The sequence below is a fragment of the Lissotriton helveticus genome, chromosome 3_1 (assembly GCF_964261635.1).
Source record: "Lissotriton helveticus chromosome 3_1, aLisHel1.1, whole genome shotgun sequence".
NCBI lineage: Eukaryota > Metazoa > Chordata > Amphibia > Caudata > Salamandridae > Lissotriton > Lissotriton helveticus.
In genome coordinates, this window is record NC_136061.1 from 2,077,307,347 (window position 1) to 2,077,324,603 (window position 17,257).

General features: G+C 49.3%; 1 protein-coding gene across 1 annotated transcript in view; it reads right to left on the reverse strand.

Annotated features, from left to right (window-relative positions):
- The window catches only part of FANCI (FA complementation group I), a 765,095-nt gene that overhangs the window by 28,485 nt on the left and 719,353 nt on the right, over positions 1-17,257 (reverse strand). The window contains exon 36 of the mRNA XM_078683200.1: positions 7,088-7,183. Within this exon, the coding sequence (XP_078539326.1) occupies positions 7,088-7,183 (96 nt within the window). The remainder of the gene's footprint in view (positions 1-7,087; positions 7,184-17,257) is intronic.

Genomic DNA, 17,257 nt, shown 5'->3' on the forward strand with positions numbered 1-17,257 from the left:
GTCGGCATCGATGAAATGCTCCGACCGTTCTTCAACCAAAGGTTGTCGAGAACCCACGGTCCCAGCCGGTGGAGTGGACGTCGACACGGTGTCTTTGGGCACCGACCGCGGTGCAAAGGCCTTTGGCGCCACCGTAGGCGGCAACGTGTAGACGAGCGGTGCCGATGAGGTCTTCGGTGCGTCTTGTAGCTTCGGCGCGGAAGGAGTCTTCGGTTCCGATGCTGAAGCCTTGACCTTAAGGCGCTTGAGGGAGTCCGAGACCTGCTTCGTAAAGGAAGCGGACGGTTTCGTCGATCCGACTGATGTCCGTGGTCCGCCCCCTGGGGAAGACCCGAGCGTGGCCGACTTGTGTTTGTCCGGTCGAGGAGCACTCGTGACCGGTGCGTTTCTATCACTGTCCACTACCGTAGACGTCGATGCCGATGGCTTCGGATCGATCGGTTTTCCTTTAGGGGTCACGGCCCCAGACCTCGGCTCTGCGGCCTTCACCGACTTCGCGTCGACGGGCCCCTTGGTCTTCGGCGCGACAGACTTTCCCGATGCAGGAACGGCAGTCTTCTTGTGCGGCGGCTTGTCTCCCTTGGTAGACTCCGACCCGATGGGCTTCTTCGAGCTTGGCTCCGTAACCACCTTCGGCACCTTAGCCTGGTCTGCAGCTTGCGCCTGTTTGGGGGCCCCCGAAGACGACGGCGTCGGCACCGGAGCGGACGTCTTCGGTTTCGATGGCGTGTCGGCCATCTTTGTTTTCACCGGTACCGAGGGTTTCGGTTTCGGTTTAGTTTTCAGTAATGGCGGCTCCGCGGAGGTGTCCGTAGCCGAGCCGGAAGGCGGGGCCGTGGATCGAGGTGTAAGGTCGTGGGTAAGGCCGCGTGGCGATCCCGTGACCTGAGCCTTTGTAAGAGTACGAACGGGGCATAGCTCATCCTCCAAGCTATCTTCCATGGCCCCATATGCTTCGTCGTCGTCCCCTACCTTCTCGACGATTTCTTCAATGTCGGGACTGTGGTCGTCAGCTCCGTCTCCGGACTCGACCTCCATCGGGGTAGGGGAAATCTGCAGGTGACGCACTTGTTCGTCTTCCGCGGGGTCGTCAAAGATGTCCACCGGTGCTGGAGCCGATCGCTGGGCCTCAAGGCGCGCCACGCGCCGAAGCTTGATCGTCTTTTTCGATCGAAATCTGGAACAGGCCATACAGTTGGCCTCGTCGTGGTCCGGCGACAGGCACTTGTTGCACACAGGATGGACGTCGATGTGTGGGTACTTGGATCCACACACGGGACATTTCTTGAATGGACTCCGCTCCATGCCGTCGAAGTCTTGCTGCGTCGACTAGGCCCGATCACCGAAGAGTCTCACAACCCCCCGGATATCCGACTCTACGAGCTGGAAGATAGACGGGACCGAACGCGAACAATACCGACGGTGCCAATAAGGCCTTTAGGCCTAGATAAAGTACTTTTACGATTCCGAACAGGAGACGTCGAAATCACATCCAAACCCAATGGCGGAAAAAAACAATCTGGGGATGGAGTCGATGCCCATGCGCACTGTAGTCCAGGGGAGGAGCCACCTATCTCGTGATACTTCGAAGACTCTTCCAGGACAACAATGTGCAATCATCCGGACCCAACACTAGGCGGCGATCTATGCTACAGATATGAATTTAGCAGCCCACATGCCTCGAACATTAGGTATACCACATTCTTGATATTACTGTTTGTAAGGTGTTCGATTGATTTTCAAGGGTGATCTGAGGCCTACATCAATCTCCTTGCAAAAAAAAAAAAAAAAAAAATAGACATGCGCTACACTCTCCTCATGGTGAATGTCCCGAGGCGGCGGATGGTTCAACAGTGTGGTCTGAGTGTTTTGCGATTTCTTTTCTTTCATATATCATTCATGCCTTAAGATTACTCTCACTGGCTTTTATCTGCATTGCTAGGGCATCTGAGAGTCTTTTAACAGTTCTTATTATTAGGACCGTCCAGTCTTTTGTGCATTTCCCTAATTCTTTGTCTTCCAGACAAAATCTGGGTTCAATTGTTACTATTAGTCCAGTGGGAGCTTCATTTCCCCATTTAGGCTAACATAAATGGGCAGATACATGTTGGCACATAGGAAATGTGTGTGAGTCAATCTCCATTTATTTATTTAGATTAGGTTTTTAATCATACCTAGTGTCCTTCTGAATAAAGGTACTTCCTTAGGAACACTAAGGTATTTTTAATTTTAATCTGGAACCCCTCTTTTTTCGGTGTTGTCCATTAAGATTCATTTAAGAACTCCCTCCTTCCGTTACAATCTTCGAGAAGGTTGAGTCTGCCCTGGTGGCATTGCCCTGCCAGGGTGCAAAGAGGATTCCAATTATGAAGCATGACACTACTAAGAGTGGTGTTGTCCATGACATCCTGTATAAACCCTCCAATGATGGACATCAGAAAGTCATTCAATGCCAGTCAAATGACAAGAAACGCCAACAAACTGATGTCAAGTCATCCTTCAGCCGGAGACCAGTCCTATGATCTCCACCTCCCAAGTCCAACAGAGACGCGTCTATCACCACCATCAACTTTGGGTGAGGAAAGGAAAGTGACCTGCTGCTGGACCAATTTCCAATGAACAGGTACCACTGTAGATCTTGAGCCATCTCCTCTGAGATCCTCATGGTATCCGTCAGATTTTCTTGATATGGGGCCTACTGGAACTACAGATTTCATTGCAGAAACCACATGTGCCAACTGGCGTTGCCAACAAGGAGGAGGTAGGATACCAAGAAGCCTCAAAACTGCTCTCACCATGATCCAGGCTCGAGGCTGAAATATCAGGATGATAACCTGAATGTCCTAGACTCATTGTGAAAGGCCTGGAATGGCACAGTGTCCAAGACAGCTCTAGTGAACAAACACCTTTGCGAAGGAATCTTGTGCAACTTTTCCTCATTGGTAGTGAACCCAACCCGTGCCAAAAGGTTTGCTATCACCTGGAGGTGTTCTACGACTGACTATGGTAAGGCCACCTTCAACAGACAGTTATCTAGGTGGGGGGAAACTGGTTATCCCTGAACTTTGAAGATGGGCTGCAACTACTGCCATTACTTTAAGAAACACTGGAGGGGCGCTTGTGAGACCGAAGGTGAGCATTGTAAACTGAAAATGCTCCAGGACTACCTTAAATCGCAAGTAAAGTTTGTGCAACTGCAGGATGAGTATATGAAAATACATGTCCTACACGTCTAAGTGCACGATGCAGTCACTGGGGTCCAGGTTAGAAAGAATCAGGCCAGAGGGAACATTTTGAATTTGCCCCTCCACAGGAATGCATTCAGAGGTTGAAGGATCAAAATAGGTCGCAGACCCCTGTCCTTTTTCGGCACAAAGAAGTAACAATCTTCTCCTCTTTTAAAAGTCACGTATCCTCTCATAGTTAGTACCCTTTAAAGCAATGTTTGTGTAGCGATTACCAGGAGATGTAAATACAGAGGGAGAATAGGGCAACATCGCGGCAGCACTACAACTCCCAGAACGCCCTGGGTCCTGGCGAACCGGAACACGCCTCCCGGGTGCCAATAAGAACACTCCCCTGCTGCTGCCGGGTGCTTGTCAATCCTTCCGGTGGCTTGACCGAGTTGGAGTAAAGCATTCCTTGTGTACTTTGTAGCTGTAGAGCGGACGCTTTCCTTCACGCTGGGCGGACGCCGTGTGCTGTTGAGAGCGGACGCTTTCCTTCCCGCTGGGCGGACGCCGTGTGCTGTTGAGAGCGGACGCTTTCCTTCCCGCTGGGCGGACGCCGTGTGCTGTTGAGAGCGGACGCTTTCCTTCCCGCCGGGCGGACGCCGTGTGCTGGTGAGAGCGGACGCTTTCCTTCCCGCTGGAGGACGTCTCGGACATTCCGCTTTTTCCCGTGATTTAGAGGTAGGACCTCTGTCTATATGCACGGCCGTGCTAACTTTGTGTTTGGTATTCCTAATTCTATATATCCTTTGACCCTGGTGGAACTTTAGAACTATCGAGTACCTGTTGACTGTGGAACGCTTCGAACTTTGTTCACCGGTAGTGACTCTAACTACTTGGGGAGCGCGATACTGTAAGCTGATTGGTTTGTGCTGTGATATAACAGCCCCAGACCCGCTGAAACCCGCGAAAGAAACTCCCACAGATATCAGGCTATTAGAGCGTGGGTTTTCAGTACGTGTACACTGTATCATTAGATAATAGACATCAGGGGCGTACTATCAATCTTTATTCTAATCAAGTGTCCTTGTGTTTCTAGAATAGTTGTGCCTTCAAAGACATCCAAATTCATAGACCAGACCTTGAGGGGTGTCATCTCAACAACCTCCCCGATCAATTAACCTTCCCCCTTCCCGGAGGACTAACTGTCCCTGGTGTGTAAGCTCGCACAGGGAGGGTCAGTGCTATTGGGCATTGGGAGGACTATCGTCACGCTGTGGTCCCCGCTGGCTGAATACCTCAGGTTAGTGGCTTGTGGGTTCTTTACTTGGGTTTCTTGTCCGCTGCTAACCGCGACAGTTTGCACCATCTGCAGAAGAATGGACAGATGCAGAGCCCAACAACAAACTGGAGATGACCAATGTGCATAACTATAGTTTGGAACCATTTTAGATGGAAAAAGAGTCCATTCCAAAGAATAGGGAGGTGAGGAATCTGCAAGAGTATCCACCAGAAAGAGCATTACCAAAGGTAAGTAACTTATTCTTCTGATGGATACTTTTAACTGCAAATTCCTCACCTTGTGAATAGAGAGTAGAGCAGGTGAGTCTGGAATGGCTAAGACCAAAACGACCTGCAGCGCAGAACAAATGTCTATCCTGATGGACCTGCCTGGCAGTAAAGTTACTTATCTCCTGTAACACTTATCTCGTAGAGACATGATCTAGCCACAGATTCCTTACCTTTAAACTTCTGGGCGTCAGACTGGGTCAGACGATTTTTCATAGCAGCACCCCTGTGTGCCGGTAGGTGGCGTCAGTCGACTCCACGTGACATTGTCTGCATCGTGTTCATCATCGTTGGGACGTCTGCTCCATCAATAACACCACCATCCAGTGTGCTGACGTAAATACTTTTCACGACTTTCCACGCCCGAAGAGCAGAGCCATGAAGTGACTTACCATGGTGTGTTAAAAAAGACAGCTTTGGCCCTGAAGAGGAACAGCTCTGACTCTAACAACAATTCCGCAGTGCAGGGAGGATGGGTGGGTCGGTAAGGAATCTGTGGCTAGATCATGTGTATACCAGATAAGGTGATACCGAAGGTAAGTAACGTGTCCCATTTCAAATGGGAATAACGGCCCAAAAGGCATGCAGTATTCACTGACCGCAATGCTAGACTGGCTGAAGAGAACATTTTCTTCCCAAAGCTTTACAGTCTCTTGTATTCCCTGTCCAGGGGTGCAGAAGGGAATGCGCCACATGAAGTGGAAGCTTGAACAACCAAGCTTTGTGAGGTGGGCAGTGAAGCAAACTGGGTCGCCCGGTGCAGGGTGATGACCATAGGCAATCATTCTATTCAGAGGAGCCCCTGTGCTGAGCTTGGACCAGGTGCCCAGAAGAACGTCTGTCAAGGCCTCATTGAAAGGCAGCAAGGGTTACGAACTGGAGACGCCAAGCTGCAGGACCTCAGCCAAGATGCACCTTTCGCTTCAAGCCCGAGTTGAAGTGGGCCAACAGTGACAGCATGGCCCCCAAGCCCTCCAGAAAAGAAGCCCACGTTGCGCTTCCCAGGAGGGGACTGCTCGATTCCACCTGCAGCCTCTTGGTGCAGAACCCCCACTCCAACCACAAGTAACTCGGCTGTGAAAAATCCAATGCTTTAAAACACCTCTGCACCCGAGTGGAAGTGGACCGAAGGTGTCCCCATGTCCGAGCACCGTGAGACCTGAACTCCCCTGTTGGTTCAGCCTGACTGGTTTACCTGTCCAAGCCTGCAACCTCTTTTCGACTGGACAGATCCCCCTAGGACAATATTGGGCACCCGATGCTGAAAAGCACAGCTGCACCTGGCCACCCCATGTGACCTGTTGATGCAGACTTGGACCGTGCCCCATACTTACATTAAGTGCAGGAGACTGGTACTGTAAGTTGCTGTGAAGTATTTGTATGCAGTGTGTCTTTCCTCCGTAGGATAACATTACCGCTTCAGAAATTACAGTGTCCATTTTTCAAAACTGTAAAAATTCATAACTCGAAATGTACTTACTTGATTTTGATGATCTTTGTGCTTAAGGTTGTATACGTGTTATTTTTATAAATTGGTGCGGATCTCCTTACTGAGTTGTGTGCATCATTTATTGACTGTGTATTGCAGATGTCTAACACTCCTCTCTGATAAGCCTAAGGCTGCTCGATCACACTACCACAGAGAAAGCAGCTTGGGATTCCTAGAGCAAACCCCTGTCCACTTATAGGGGATACCTGGACTCTTTGCACAGTATACATCTTTTTGGTATACTATATAAAGAGCCAGCTCCTACATGCATCTACCAGTTCTGGTAAATCTAGGAATGCATAAAAAACCATGGGAGTTGCATGGGACCAATGACACAACGCTCATGGAACGCTTTGTCAAGGCAGAGTAAGGCAACACAGCGATTTGAGCTGCATTGCGTTACTCTAGATGCATGAAGCCACTCAGGAACAAGCAAAGTGGCCTTACGTGGCTTCATAAATCTCCTTTCTGAGTGGGGTCACTTTTGCACCACGTTGCTCACACAAATGGCCCTATGTGAGCTCTGGATCCTGCCACCTGTGAAGCATAGAACTGACACCACCGGAATGCTGTAGTAGTAGCACAATTGAGACTATTTCCTGGCAAGTCCTCATCTGAACCCTCATCAGGCTTCACGCTTAAGCTCAAAGATTTTTCCGCAGTTTGTGTTCACCATAATTAGAGGTTTTGTTGCAGCAGCACCCGTCACAGAGCCGCAAGGCCTCTTTACCAGAAGTTACCAAGCAGATCCAGAAAGGCTGCCATTTGGATGCAGTGATGTCAGTTTTTTACAACCAAACTTGAGTAAAACAGATACAACAAGCCCATTTGCATTCAAATATGAAACCATATGTTTTACCTTAGACTTCTTTGACAGATGGATCAGAAATTTCTCATATTGCTCAATTGCAAAAATCAGGTTGGGGATGGGTTTGCTCTCACGAAGCACCTTTGCCTGAAAAATAAAAAATAAATGATTCCCTTGTACTTCTTCAATTCTGGCATATAGATGTCACAGCAACACTGAAAATTAAGTTACATTAAATATATTCAGGTTTACAGAAAATTGGCAACTCTACAGGTAGTAAATATTAGGAGTTTCTTCAGCACTCAAGCTGGAAAATCACCACTTTCTTCTTTTGTAATATGCCCTGCAGTACCGGGGCAAATGGCAATTTACAAGGTATATAACATAATTTTCTGCTCTTCTAATTCATTTGGGGGATACACATTTAGCAGAAGGGTGAGGATGGAGGCTAGCTCACACAAAATAGCAAAAACATTTTAAATAAAGTTTGTTTGCATGGTGATCTTTGGACGTATCAATAAAAGGACAAGCATAAAAGAAGGGGTTAGTTTCTGTAACTGTCTTTCTGGTGGATACTCTACCTGCAGAATGCCACTTTTTGAATATCAACAGATGCTAGATTGGATGCAGAAACGTTCCCATTGTTCTCCCAAGCCGGTAGGGGACACTAACTCAATCTCGGCATTGGAAGCAACACCAGGGTGATGTCACTGGAGTCATTTACTACTGGTGCCCTGCGATCAATTCCCTGTACATTTTTTCCGAGTCCAGAGAGGCAGAACAATTTGAGGCAGTGCACTGCAACAATCTAAACTGGAATTGTATTATTAATGACCTTTAACAACCCTTCATGACGTGTATGTGTGAGGAATCACTGGGGAATCTGAAGGTAGATGGAGTATCCACTAAAAAAGACAGTTCCAGAAGGTAAGTAACTTTATCTTCTGATGGACACTTCTACCTGCAGATTCCTCGCATGTGGAATGCATTCAAAACCAGTACCAAAGCCAGGCGGTGGGTGTGAAGAATTGGTCACACGAGGACGCCCTGAAGCACCCAGTGTGCAAAATGGGGGAAGTGGGAGGGGGCGTTGGGTCCAACAACAAGCGACAAAATTATTCCACCTCTCAGAAACACCATTTTCATGGAGGGGCAACACACCAACAGAATTACATCAACCACCTCCTGAGGCAGCTGAAATAAGTTTCATCTGGGCTCCATCCCCAGGCATTAAGGTGGAGGGTTTAGAGATTGGGAGGCAGTACCTGCGAAGGCAACTGGAGGTCCCAAGAAGAGAGGGAGACACAGTTGTGGAACCCAAGGAGCGTGTCGGAAGGTCTGCATACCACACCCTTCTTGGTCAGTTTGAAGTGAAAAGGCTTGGCTCGAACATAGGTGACTCCTTCTAGTCCTAGGAACCTAGAGAATCAAGGATATGGGAAGAAATGCATAATGAAGCGGAAAATTCCACCTCAAGCAAAACAATTCAGCCATGACTTTGTGCAATGGATATTGGAGGACACAAAAATGAGGGGCATGTTCTCAAGGACTTATCGCTGAGTTATCAGCACTTTATCTCAGACAAAGTGGTGATAAACCTATTGCGCCATTCACAAGCTGGTGCTAACAGCGGATATTACCAGTTTCCCTGTGATAACAGCCGCAAAAAACATCGCCACCGATAACACCGGAAACTAACGCTAATGAGATGCAGAGTAGGCGATCCCGCGCAAAAAGCCGCGACAACACCATGTCACAACATTCTCAACGACCAGCCAGATATGCGATAAGATCACAAAACAGGTGATAAGGCGCGTTAGCAGCAGGGATTTAACACCTGCTCTTACCTGATGTAAAGTCGGACGACAACCTGCGCCATAAAAGGAAGCCTAGCCCAGAGCCCCACCAGAACAACAACAGATGCCATGGAGCCAACGATCATGCAGCTCGGACACCCAAGAGGGCTACAACACCCTACCCCCTCTCACCCGGACCAAGATATTGCACATTAACTTCACGAAATCATGAACAAAACCATTCTCCTGATGTCGCACAATTACAACAGTTAACATTCATGTGTGGTCAGAAAAAGGAGAATCATTCATTCACCATTAAAAGGCCAAACAAAATATCACATTCAAATTTGACTCTAAACAACTATTTGGAAGAGTCATGGCGGGTCATCCCTGGACAATCTGTAAGTCAGAGCCTGCAAGACAAAATTCAAGATAAGAAGGTGTGTCATGCACTCATCAAAGGACAGAAAGAGAGTGAGCAAGATAGAGGGAGTGAGAGGGAGAGAGAGAGGGAGGGAGGGATTGAGAGAAAAAGAGAGAGGGAGAGAGAGAAAGAGAGGGAGAGATGGAAATAGAGAGAAAGAGAGAGATTGTACAAGGAGCGCAAGGCCAATCGGGCTCTTGGCTCATACATGCCAACTGGTGTGTGTGGATCGCTATGGGTGCACCATAAGCCGAAGGCCTTGCATCAATTGCAGTGCGAAGACCACATCACATTTAAAAAATGCAAGCAGTAGTCGGACAAACCTTAGGGATGAAAGCTCCTTTGTCTCAATACATAAGGCGAAAGGACATCTACAGCTCCGACCTTGGTCTTGAATGCAGCTGGCCCCCCCTGAGAGAGATATCATACCAGATTTTGACGACTCCCACCTCACGAACTGCGCTAATGAAAGACCAACGTGTCCACACCCCACACACAGTAGTACCTGCTTGAGGTACTCCTGCATGGGATGCCCTTGAAAACTTATGTAAAGACAACTCATACGTCCAAACGTTGCACACACATACGACTCATTGCTCCGAGCTGTGGCATACCAGCCACATAACTGTCGCCGGTCAGAAGAGGGCCGGTTCTACGAGACCAACAAACGCAATGGCAGGCCATCCCGGGCACATGCACAACCCCTGTCACGTGGAACTGTACCGTGCACATATGCTGTATTTGTTGGGAGCACTGCCACTGGCAGTGTTGCGCATCAGTTACCATCTGAGCTTCCGTCACCTGCGTCCAGCCCTGGTTCCACTGTCTATCATGCACATTCAAGTGGCCCATGGATGTCTTCCTATCCAACACAATAGTAGCTGAACTGGATTATGACTGGTGTGTGCACCCCCTGTTGGCCCTCACCCAGGAGTGCAACCGTGATACCCGTGCATGGGATGCCTTGATATTTGGCGTATATGTGCTGGCAGTTGGGGATGGAAGATTGCACAAGTCATTGTGTGCAGTGACCACATCGAGACGCTCCCCTTTTGGACTGTGTTGTGGATTGGTGAAACAGCGTGGACAAAGCACATCTGTCTGGACCAGTTAATGGATTGGCTCTCCCTCGCGTTCATTGAACTCGACAACGACGTACTCTTGGAACTGATTGCCCATGAAGCTGCGCTCGCATTCATGGATGAGTAACTACATTCCTGCAGCCACAACTGATTGTCACCCAGAGCACAGGTCCCAACACCTTGTTGCATCTTGGAGGAATGGTCACATATCCCACCACAACAGAGGACATGTCTGCATTCGCCTGGACTCAGAATGCATGTGCGTGCACATACGCGTGTTGACACACACCTGTGCAAGGTGTGGCAGTCCCATGGGCGGAGCTGCACAGGGTCGTTTGGCAACCTTCCTAAACCTGACATACTGCTGTAGGTAGAGTACACACATGGCATGTGACCTTGTTGGACCCTTTCATCTGCTTTCTGTCAGCAGAGCAGACAATCAGCGCCGTCCTGTGGTACAGTACTATGCAGATCCCATGGGCTGTGAGTCGCGTCCCCTGACCCGGGGCAATGAGCAGATGCCAAACATCACATGACTCGTCCAGCAAGGCAAGGCTGAGACCGTTGCCATTATAATGATTGGTGTTCATTTTTGCCTTCCCATTTCTTGCACCTCGACATGTTCCTATGCTGCCAGTAAGTGTTTTAATCATTGGTCTACATGTTGTGGCCTCGTCTTGCCCGTACTGACACGCATATGCTAATAAAGTCTCTGCAACTTCACTAGTGTTCAACTGTGATGAGTGTTGATTAGAATGACAAATCGTGTGCCTCAATGAGCATTGTCTGTACTCAGGGAGGGACTGACTGACGCATTTCACTTAGGGGCGAGTCCCTATTGCCAGCACCACCTCTGTTAGCCAGACATTGTGGTTGGGATAGTTGCTGGTAGACCTGTGCTCTTAAGTGTCTTCAGCAATGTGAGCATGGTATCCAACTTTTGCCATGTGGATCAATGTGATCCATCAAAACTGTCTCAACACAGTTGAGTGTGAGTAGGTATGCAAAGAGGTGTTTTGTTGTCACATGTGATGGGGGACACTACTTCAGGCCTGCTACCGAATTTGACATTTTTACACACAGCCCTATTTAATACATTAACATGGGGCTACGTTGGGGGGTTGCAAGATTGTTGTTCATGTGCAATAAGGCCACAGCTAGTGCACACCTTCACAGTCATCTAATTGGCCATGTGGGACAGAGTCAAACATGCAAATTGATGTCATTTCCCAGGGTGTACCTTTTAGTGCAATCAAGGTTCATCCATACTTTTATACTTGATTTACCATAGACATGACACATCTGTGTGATTTGGAATGTTTATTCAATTTCTGTGGAGTGCCGGAGCTGGAGCAGTACATGGCCATGCCAACTCCACATTACATGGTTGCCCAGTGGAGGGCCAACCAGAGTCCTTGGGGGAATGAAAAGTTAATCGGAAGAGGAAGAGTTCAGTCTGCAGCCTGATTGCAATGTCGTTGGTAACCAGAGCAGATATTGCAGTCCATGTCAGGGACCAGGTGAATGTCGCAGAGTGTTTCGGGGGACAGTGGAAGGTGTTGTTCTAGGACATGATGCAGAGGGCTGAACCAGGCAGGGACAGGCCATATGGCGGGGATGGATGGTACATTCTACTACCTTCTTTCTCACAGTCATTACCATCCACATCTCTGTTATGTCTTCTGTGTCCGGTGTGTCAGGTGTGTATGGTGGTGTTATGGCTGCATCATTGTGTGTCACTGACACATCAGGGGGCGACGGTGGTAGGGCTGTATCACTGTGTGCCAATGACACATAAGGGGGCGGAGATGTGTGTAAGAAGTTCCTGCAACAGTTATCTGGGACAGGCTCTGTGGCAGTAAAGGCAAGATGAGGACCTGCAGGGCATGTAAAATCCCAGGTACATCTCGGTGGTGTTCATCCGTGGCAGCCATACTTCCAGGCTGCATTGGCTCCATTGTCCTCCGCATCTGTGCCAACTCTGTATTGTCATCGCTGGAGCTTGTCTGACTAGACAGTTTTTGTATCAGAGTAATGGCCCCAGCGATGTCAGCCAAGGATTGTTGGAGAGCATGTAGCGGACAGTGGGTGTCCATTAGGGACTGTAAGTGGTCCCTGACGGGACTTAGACACCCACGTATGGCATCTAGTTTGGCTGCCATGAGGTCAAACACCACCCGCAGCTGATCACCCATCCTCTCCTGGCACCCTAACACATGGCGCTGGAATGCCATGTTTGGGTCGTGGGGCACCTGTGAGCCGTCTGTGGTGGGATGTGCTTCCTGCTGTGTGGTTTGTGCAGGGGGTCACCTCAATGCAGGTGGGCTGACCTGCTCCTGGAGGTGGGGTGCAGAGGCTGTCCACAAGCCATTGGAGGGTGTCAGAGCAGTTGGCCAGGGGGTCCTCTTCATCATCGCTGAAGAGATGTCTGGTCTGCTCTGCAGGAGGTGTTGATGGTCCCTCTCCAATGTAAACAGTGTGTTCCATGTATGCTGACGCATTGTACATGTTTCCGGACAGACCGCATGACAATATACATAATGGCTGTTTTGGAGTAGCTGGCTATTTGATAAGAGACAGTGGACATTTCGACCACATGACGGATGTGAAGTTGTACTCTCACAGTTTTCTGCAATGCCAGATGTGATTAGCCAGTTTCTACGCACAGGCGGAACCAGTTGTGTCCTCAGTCCTGTAGTGTAAGAATTGCACTTTGTACCACATTGTTGTCAATGTTGATGTGCTGTGATTGCTATGTGTGTGTGTGTGTGTGTGCTGCATTGTGGGAGAGTCGCCCCTGCAGCTCTGATTTAGCGGCCCCTTATCCCTTTGAGGCTGTGTGCCTTTGATTTGTGTGCTTTTACTGTGCTGAGATGTTGGCGACTTGGGTCATTTGTGCTCTTGGACGGTTTTTATACTCTTGTGCATAGTTTGTCTGCAGATGTATTGTTGACGTCAGGGGTTGTATGTGCACATGGATGTGTCAGAGTGTGACCTGCTACTTTGAGGATGTGATCCACACTGGGCGACCTCAGTGTTGTGCACAATGTCATGTATTTTGACTGCAGCCATGCTATCGGTCATGCAGTGTCACTTGCAATGTCAGTGTGGCTCACAGAGTCGCTGCTTTGCTGGATTCAGCACATGTGCATGGGTAGGTTGTGGGATTGGTAATAGGGAGGGGGGCCCCTTTGTGCACATAGAGGACGGGGCCTACTTAATGTGTTTCTATGTGTGCTGCAGTGTGCCATGGGTATCAGCGATATGGTCCACAAGCATTGTGGGTGTGCAGTGTGCTACACATGATTGTGCATGTGTGCCATTGTGCACATCTCCCCCCGTCCCCCCAGTCCCTGGTCGTTACTCACCCTGTTGCTGTTTGGTCAGGTCATACCGAGCTGTGTCCGGACTCCCAACTCCTTGCACCGTCTCCACACTGATGACTGTGGCCACCATTTCCTCCAGCTCATCCAGCTCCTCCTGTGGCGCAGGACTCCCACCTCCAGTCACCTTTGCTGCATCCTGTTGGCAGGGAGTTTCTATTTGATTTGGCTTTGAACATCATGCCAGCACCTCTTGACCTCTTTCATTGACCTCCTCAACACTCCGACTGCATTCACGTTGTTCACGATGGACTGCCATATTTCCGTTTGTGTTGCCAATGACGCAGTGGAGGTGATGAACAGTTGTTGGTAGTGTTCTATCACCTCCTTGACGACGATCTGGTCTTCCTGTGGACTGAATCCTGTCCTCCTCTTCTCCTTGCCCTTCCCCGAACACGGGGTTCCTGTCTGGTCCTCCGTGGGGCTTGTGGGGTTCGGGTTAGCCTCTGCACTCGGTCCGGGTGCATCCATGGTGCTACGCAGTTTGATTTGGTTTTGGTGTGGTTTTTTTTATGCTTTTGTAGTGCATTTTCCCACATAAGACGTGGGAATTACAAGCCGGTCGTTGAATTTTGTATCGCGATTTGAGGCATCACAACTTTTTTCGCGTTCGTGTTTCGCATTTGTTCGGTGTCGCGTTGATTTTTACGCGGCCATGAGGCGCGTTATAATGATACTATTGCATGGTGCCGCTGGGTTGGGAATACAACGTTAACACAGTGTTATTTTGTCGCGTTAGACTGCAATGTGCAAAGTTGCGTTTAGCTAATTTTGCGATAATTATCACACATCCATGAGAATATCCCCCTGGGGGTACTGAGTGCTCTCCCAAGTGGCAAAAAGATCCACCTGAAGTGTGCCGCAAAGGGCAAAGATGTTCTGTTACAGCCTCTGAGAACAGACACCACTCGTGATTTACAAGATCGCACCGACCGTTTGTCCTGGTGTTCAGAGAGCTAGTCAGATAATTTTGCTGCTGCCATACTACTTTTGCTGCTATAACTATGTATCTTAACACTTTGCCTGGCTATTGTTTTTTTTCAAATGTTGTACTAACACTGGTAAATAATTGTATTAGTTGCTCATTTGAATTGATTTGGATGTGATTTAACTAATGAAGTCCCTTATTTTTACTGCTGTAGCCATTTTTGCTAAGTGGCAATCACACAGTCTAGTGTTTCTGGGGCAATAGATATAAATGGAGACAGCTGCACGCCTGCCTTTGAGTTTTTTTGCTACATCCATACTACTTTTGCTGCTATTGCACAAGTTACTACTTGTGTTGTGTAACGATATATCTGTAAGAGACATTAGTTAGTGATAGATTCCTTACCTTAGAATATCCACAGGTCTCAGACTGGATCCGGAAAGCTTTGCTAGCAGTATCCCTGCACGTCAGTAGATGGCGTCATGCGTCTCTGCGTCCGTGGCTGGCGTCGTATGCACTGAGATGACGTCACAGAGAATACTTAGGTGCCACCCATGCGCGCTGACGTCAGTTCTGTGCACGACTTTCCGCGCCAGGAACGCAGAGCCATGCAAGAAACAGACTACTGGTGCCATGAAACTAGGGCCCTGAAAATGATGTTCTTAACCCTAGTAATCAGTTCGCAGAACGGGGAGGATGGGTGGGGCGCTAAGGAATCTATCACAAACTAATATCTCTTACAGATATATTGTTACACAAGTTGTAACTTGTGCATCTGAAAGAGACACGTAAGTGATAGATTCCTTACCTTAGAATAGATACCCCAGCAATACCAACCCCGGTAGTCGGTCTGCGAATAAGATTACACCAGAAAGTCACGGAGAACAGAACGGCCAAAGAAGCTGTCTCTCCGGACTTGACTGTCAAGGCAGTAATGCTTGGTAAACGTGTGCAGCGAGGCCCACGTAGCTGCCTGACAAATGTCCTGCAGCGGAACGCCGCGTCCCAAGGCAGTAGTTGCTGTAGTCGCCCTGGTGGAATGGGCAGGCAGCCCCACAGGAGGCTCCTTCTTAGGCAACGAGGCCTCGATGCAGAGAACGACCCACGGAAAGATGGTCCGTTTTTGCACGGCCCGACCTTTTTTGGCGTCCACGTATCCAACAAAGAGCTGGTCATCCACCCGGAACTGTTGTGTGCGGCTCAGGTAGAAGGAGAGCGCACATTTTGGGTCCAGACGGTGGAGCCTCTCTTCCTTTTTGGAAGGATGCGGAGGCGGAAAGAAGGTGGGCAAAGTGATGGTCTGCCTGATGTGGAAGGGCGTGAAAACCTTTGACAAGAAAGAAGGACGGGTCCGGATGAACGGAAAGGAAAGGAGGTTTAGAAGAAAGAGCCTGGAGCTCACTCACTCTTCTGGAAGAGGTGATAGCTACCAGGAAAGCCGTCTTGAGAGTGGGAAGACTCAAAGGACAGTTATGAAGGGGCTCCAAGGGAGGGCACATTAGATATGTCAAGACAAGGTTTAAGTCCCATTGAGGCATGATGAACGGCACAGGAGGAAACGTGTGCGTAATGCCTTTCAGAAAGGGGTTAACAACCGGGGATTTCAAAAGAGAAGGCTGATCAGGAAGCTGTAAAAAGGCAGAAATGGCGGAAAGATAACCTTCGATAGTGCCCAGAGCAGAGCCATGCTGGGCCAAAGAAAGAAGGAACAGAAGGACTTTAGAAAGAGGGGCAGAAAGGGGATCCACAGACTTTGCTGTGCACCATGCCACAAACTTGTTCCACCTGCAGGTGTAGACTGTTTTCGTGGAGGGACACCTGGCTGCCAGAATGACATCACAGACTTCGGGAGGAAGACCGAAAGCTGTCATCTGTTGCCACGCAATCTCCACGGAGGCTGGACAGGTTCGGGTGGAAAACCCTTCCCTGCTGCTGCGACAGCAGGGAAGGGAAGGCAGTAGGATCGGAGGATGGATCGCCATGCTGATTAGCTCGGGATACCAGCATCTTCGTGCCCAATCCGAAGCCACAAGAATGACTTGGGCCCGGTCACGCCGAATCTTCTTCAGCACTTTGGGCAGAAGTGGTATAGGCGGAAAGGTGTACAATAGACAGCAACTCCACTCGTGACGAAAAGCGTTGCCGAGCGAGTGCCGCCTTGGAAATTCCAACGCGCAGAATTGAGGACATTGAAATTCTCTTTGGTGGCGAATAGATCTAACCAAGGCTCTCCCCACTGCTGAAAGAGACCTTGCGCCACGTCTAAGTTCAGACCCCATTCATGATCCATCATGCACCGGTGGCTGAGTTTGTCCGCCCTGGCATTCAGAGAACCTGCCAGGTATTGAACCGCCAATGTAATGCCTTTATGTTCCAGCCATGTCCAGAGGCGCAGAGCTGGTGACGAAGTGCCACGGTTGTGGACATCACCCTACCGAGGGAGTCCGCGGTGTCCAAGCCACAACGAATGGCGAACGTAGCCGCGTCCTTACCCTCAGCCACAGTCTCAGACAGCACAGTCTGGACCTCCTCCGGGCACTGAGGAAACACCTCAGCAACGGTATCCCACACCGCGTGGGAATAGTGGCCCAAAAGGCACGTGGTGTTC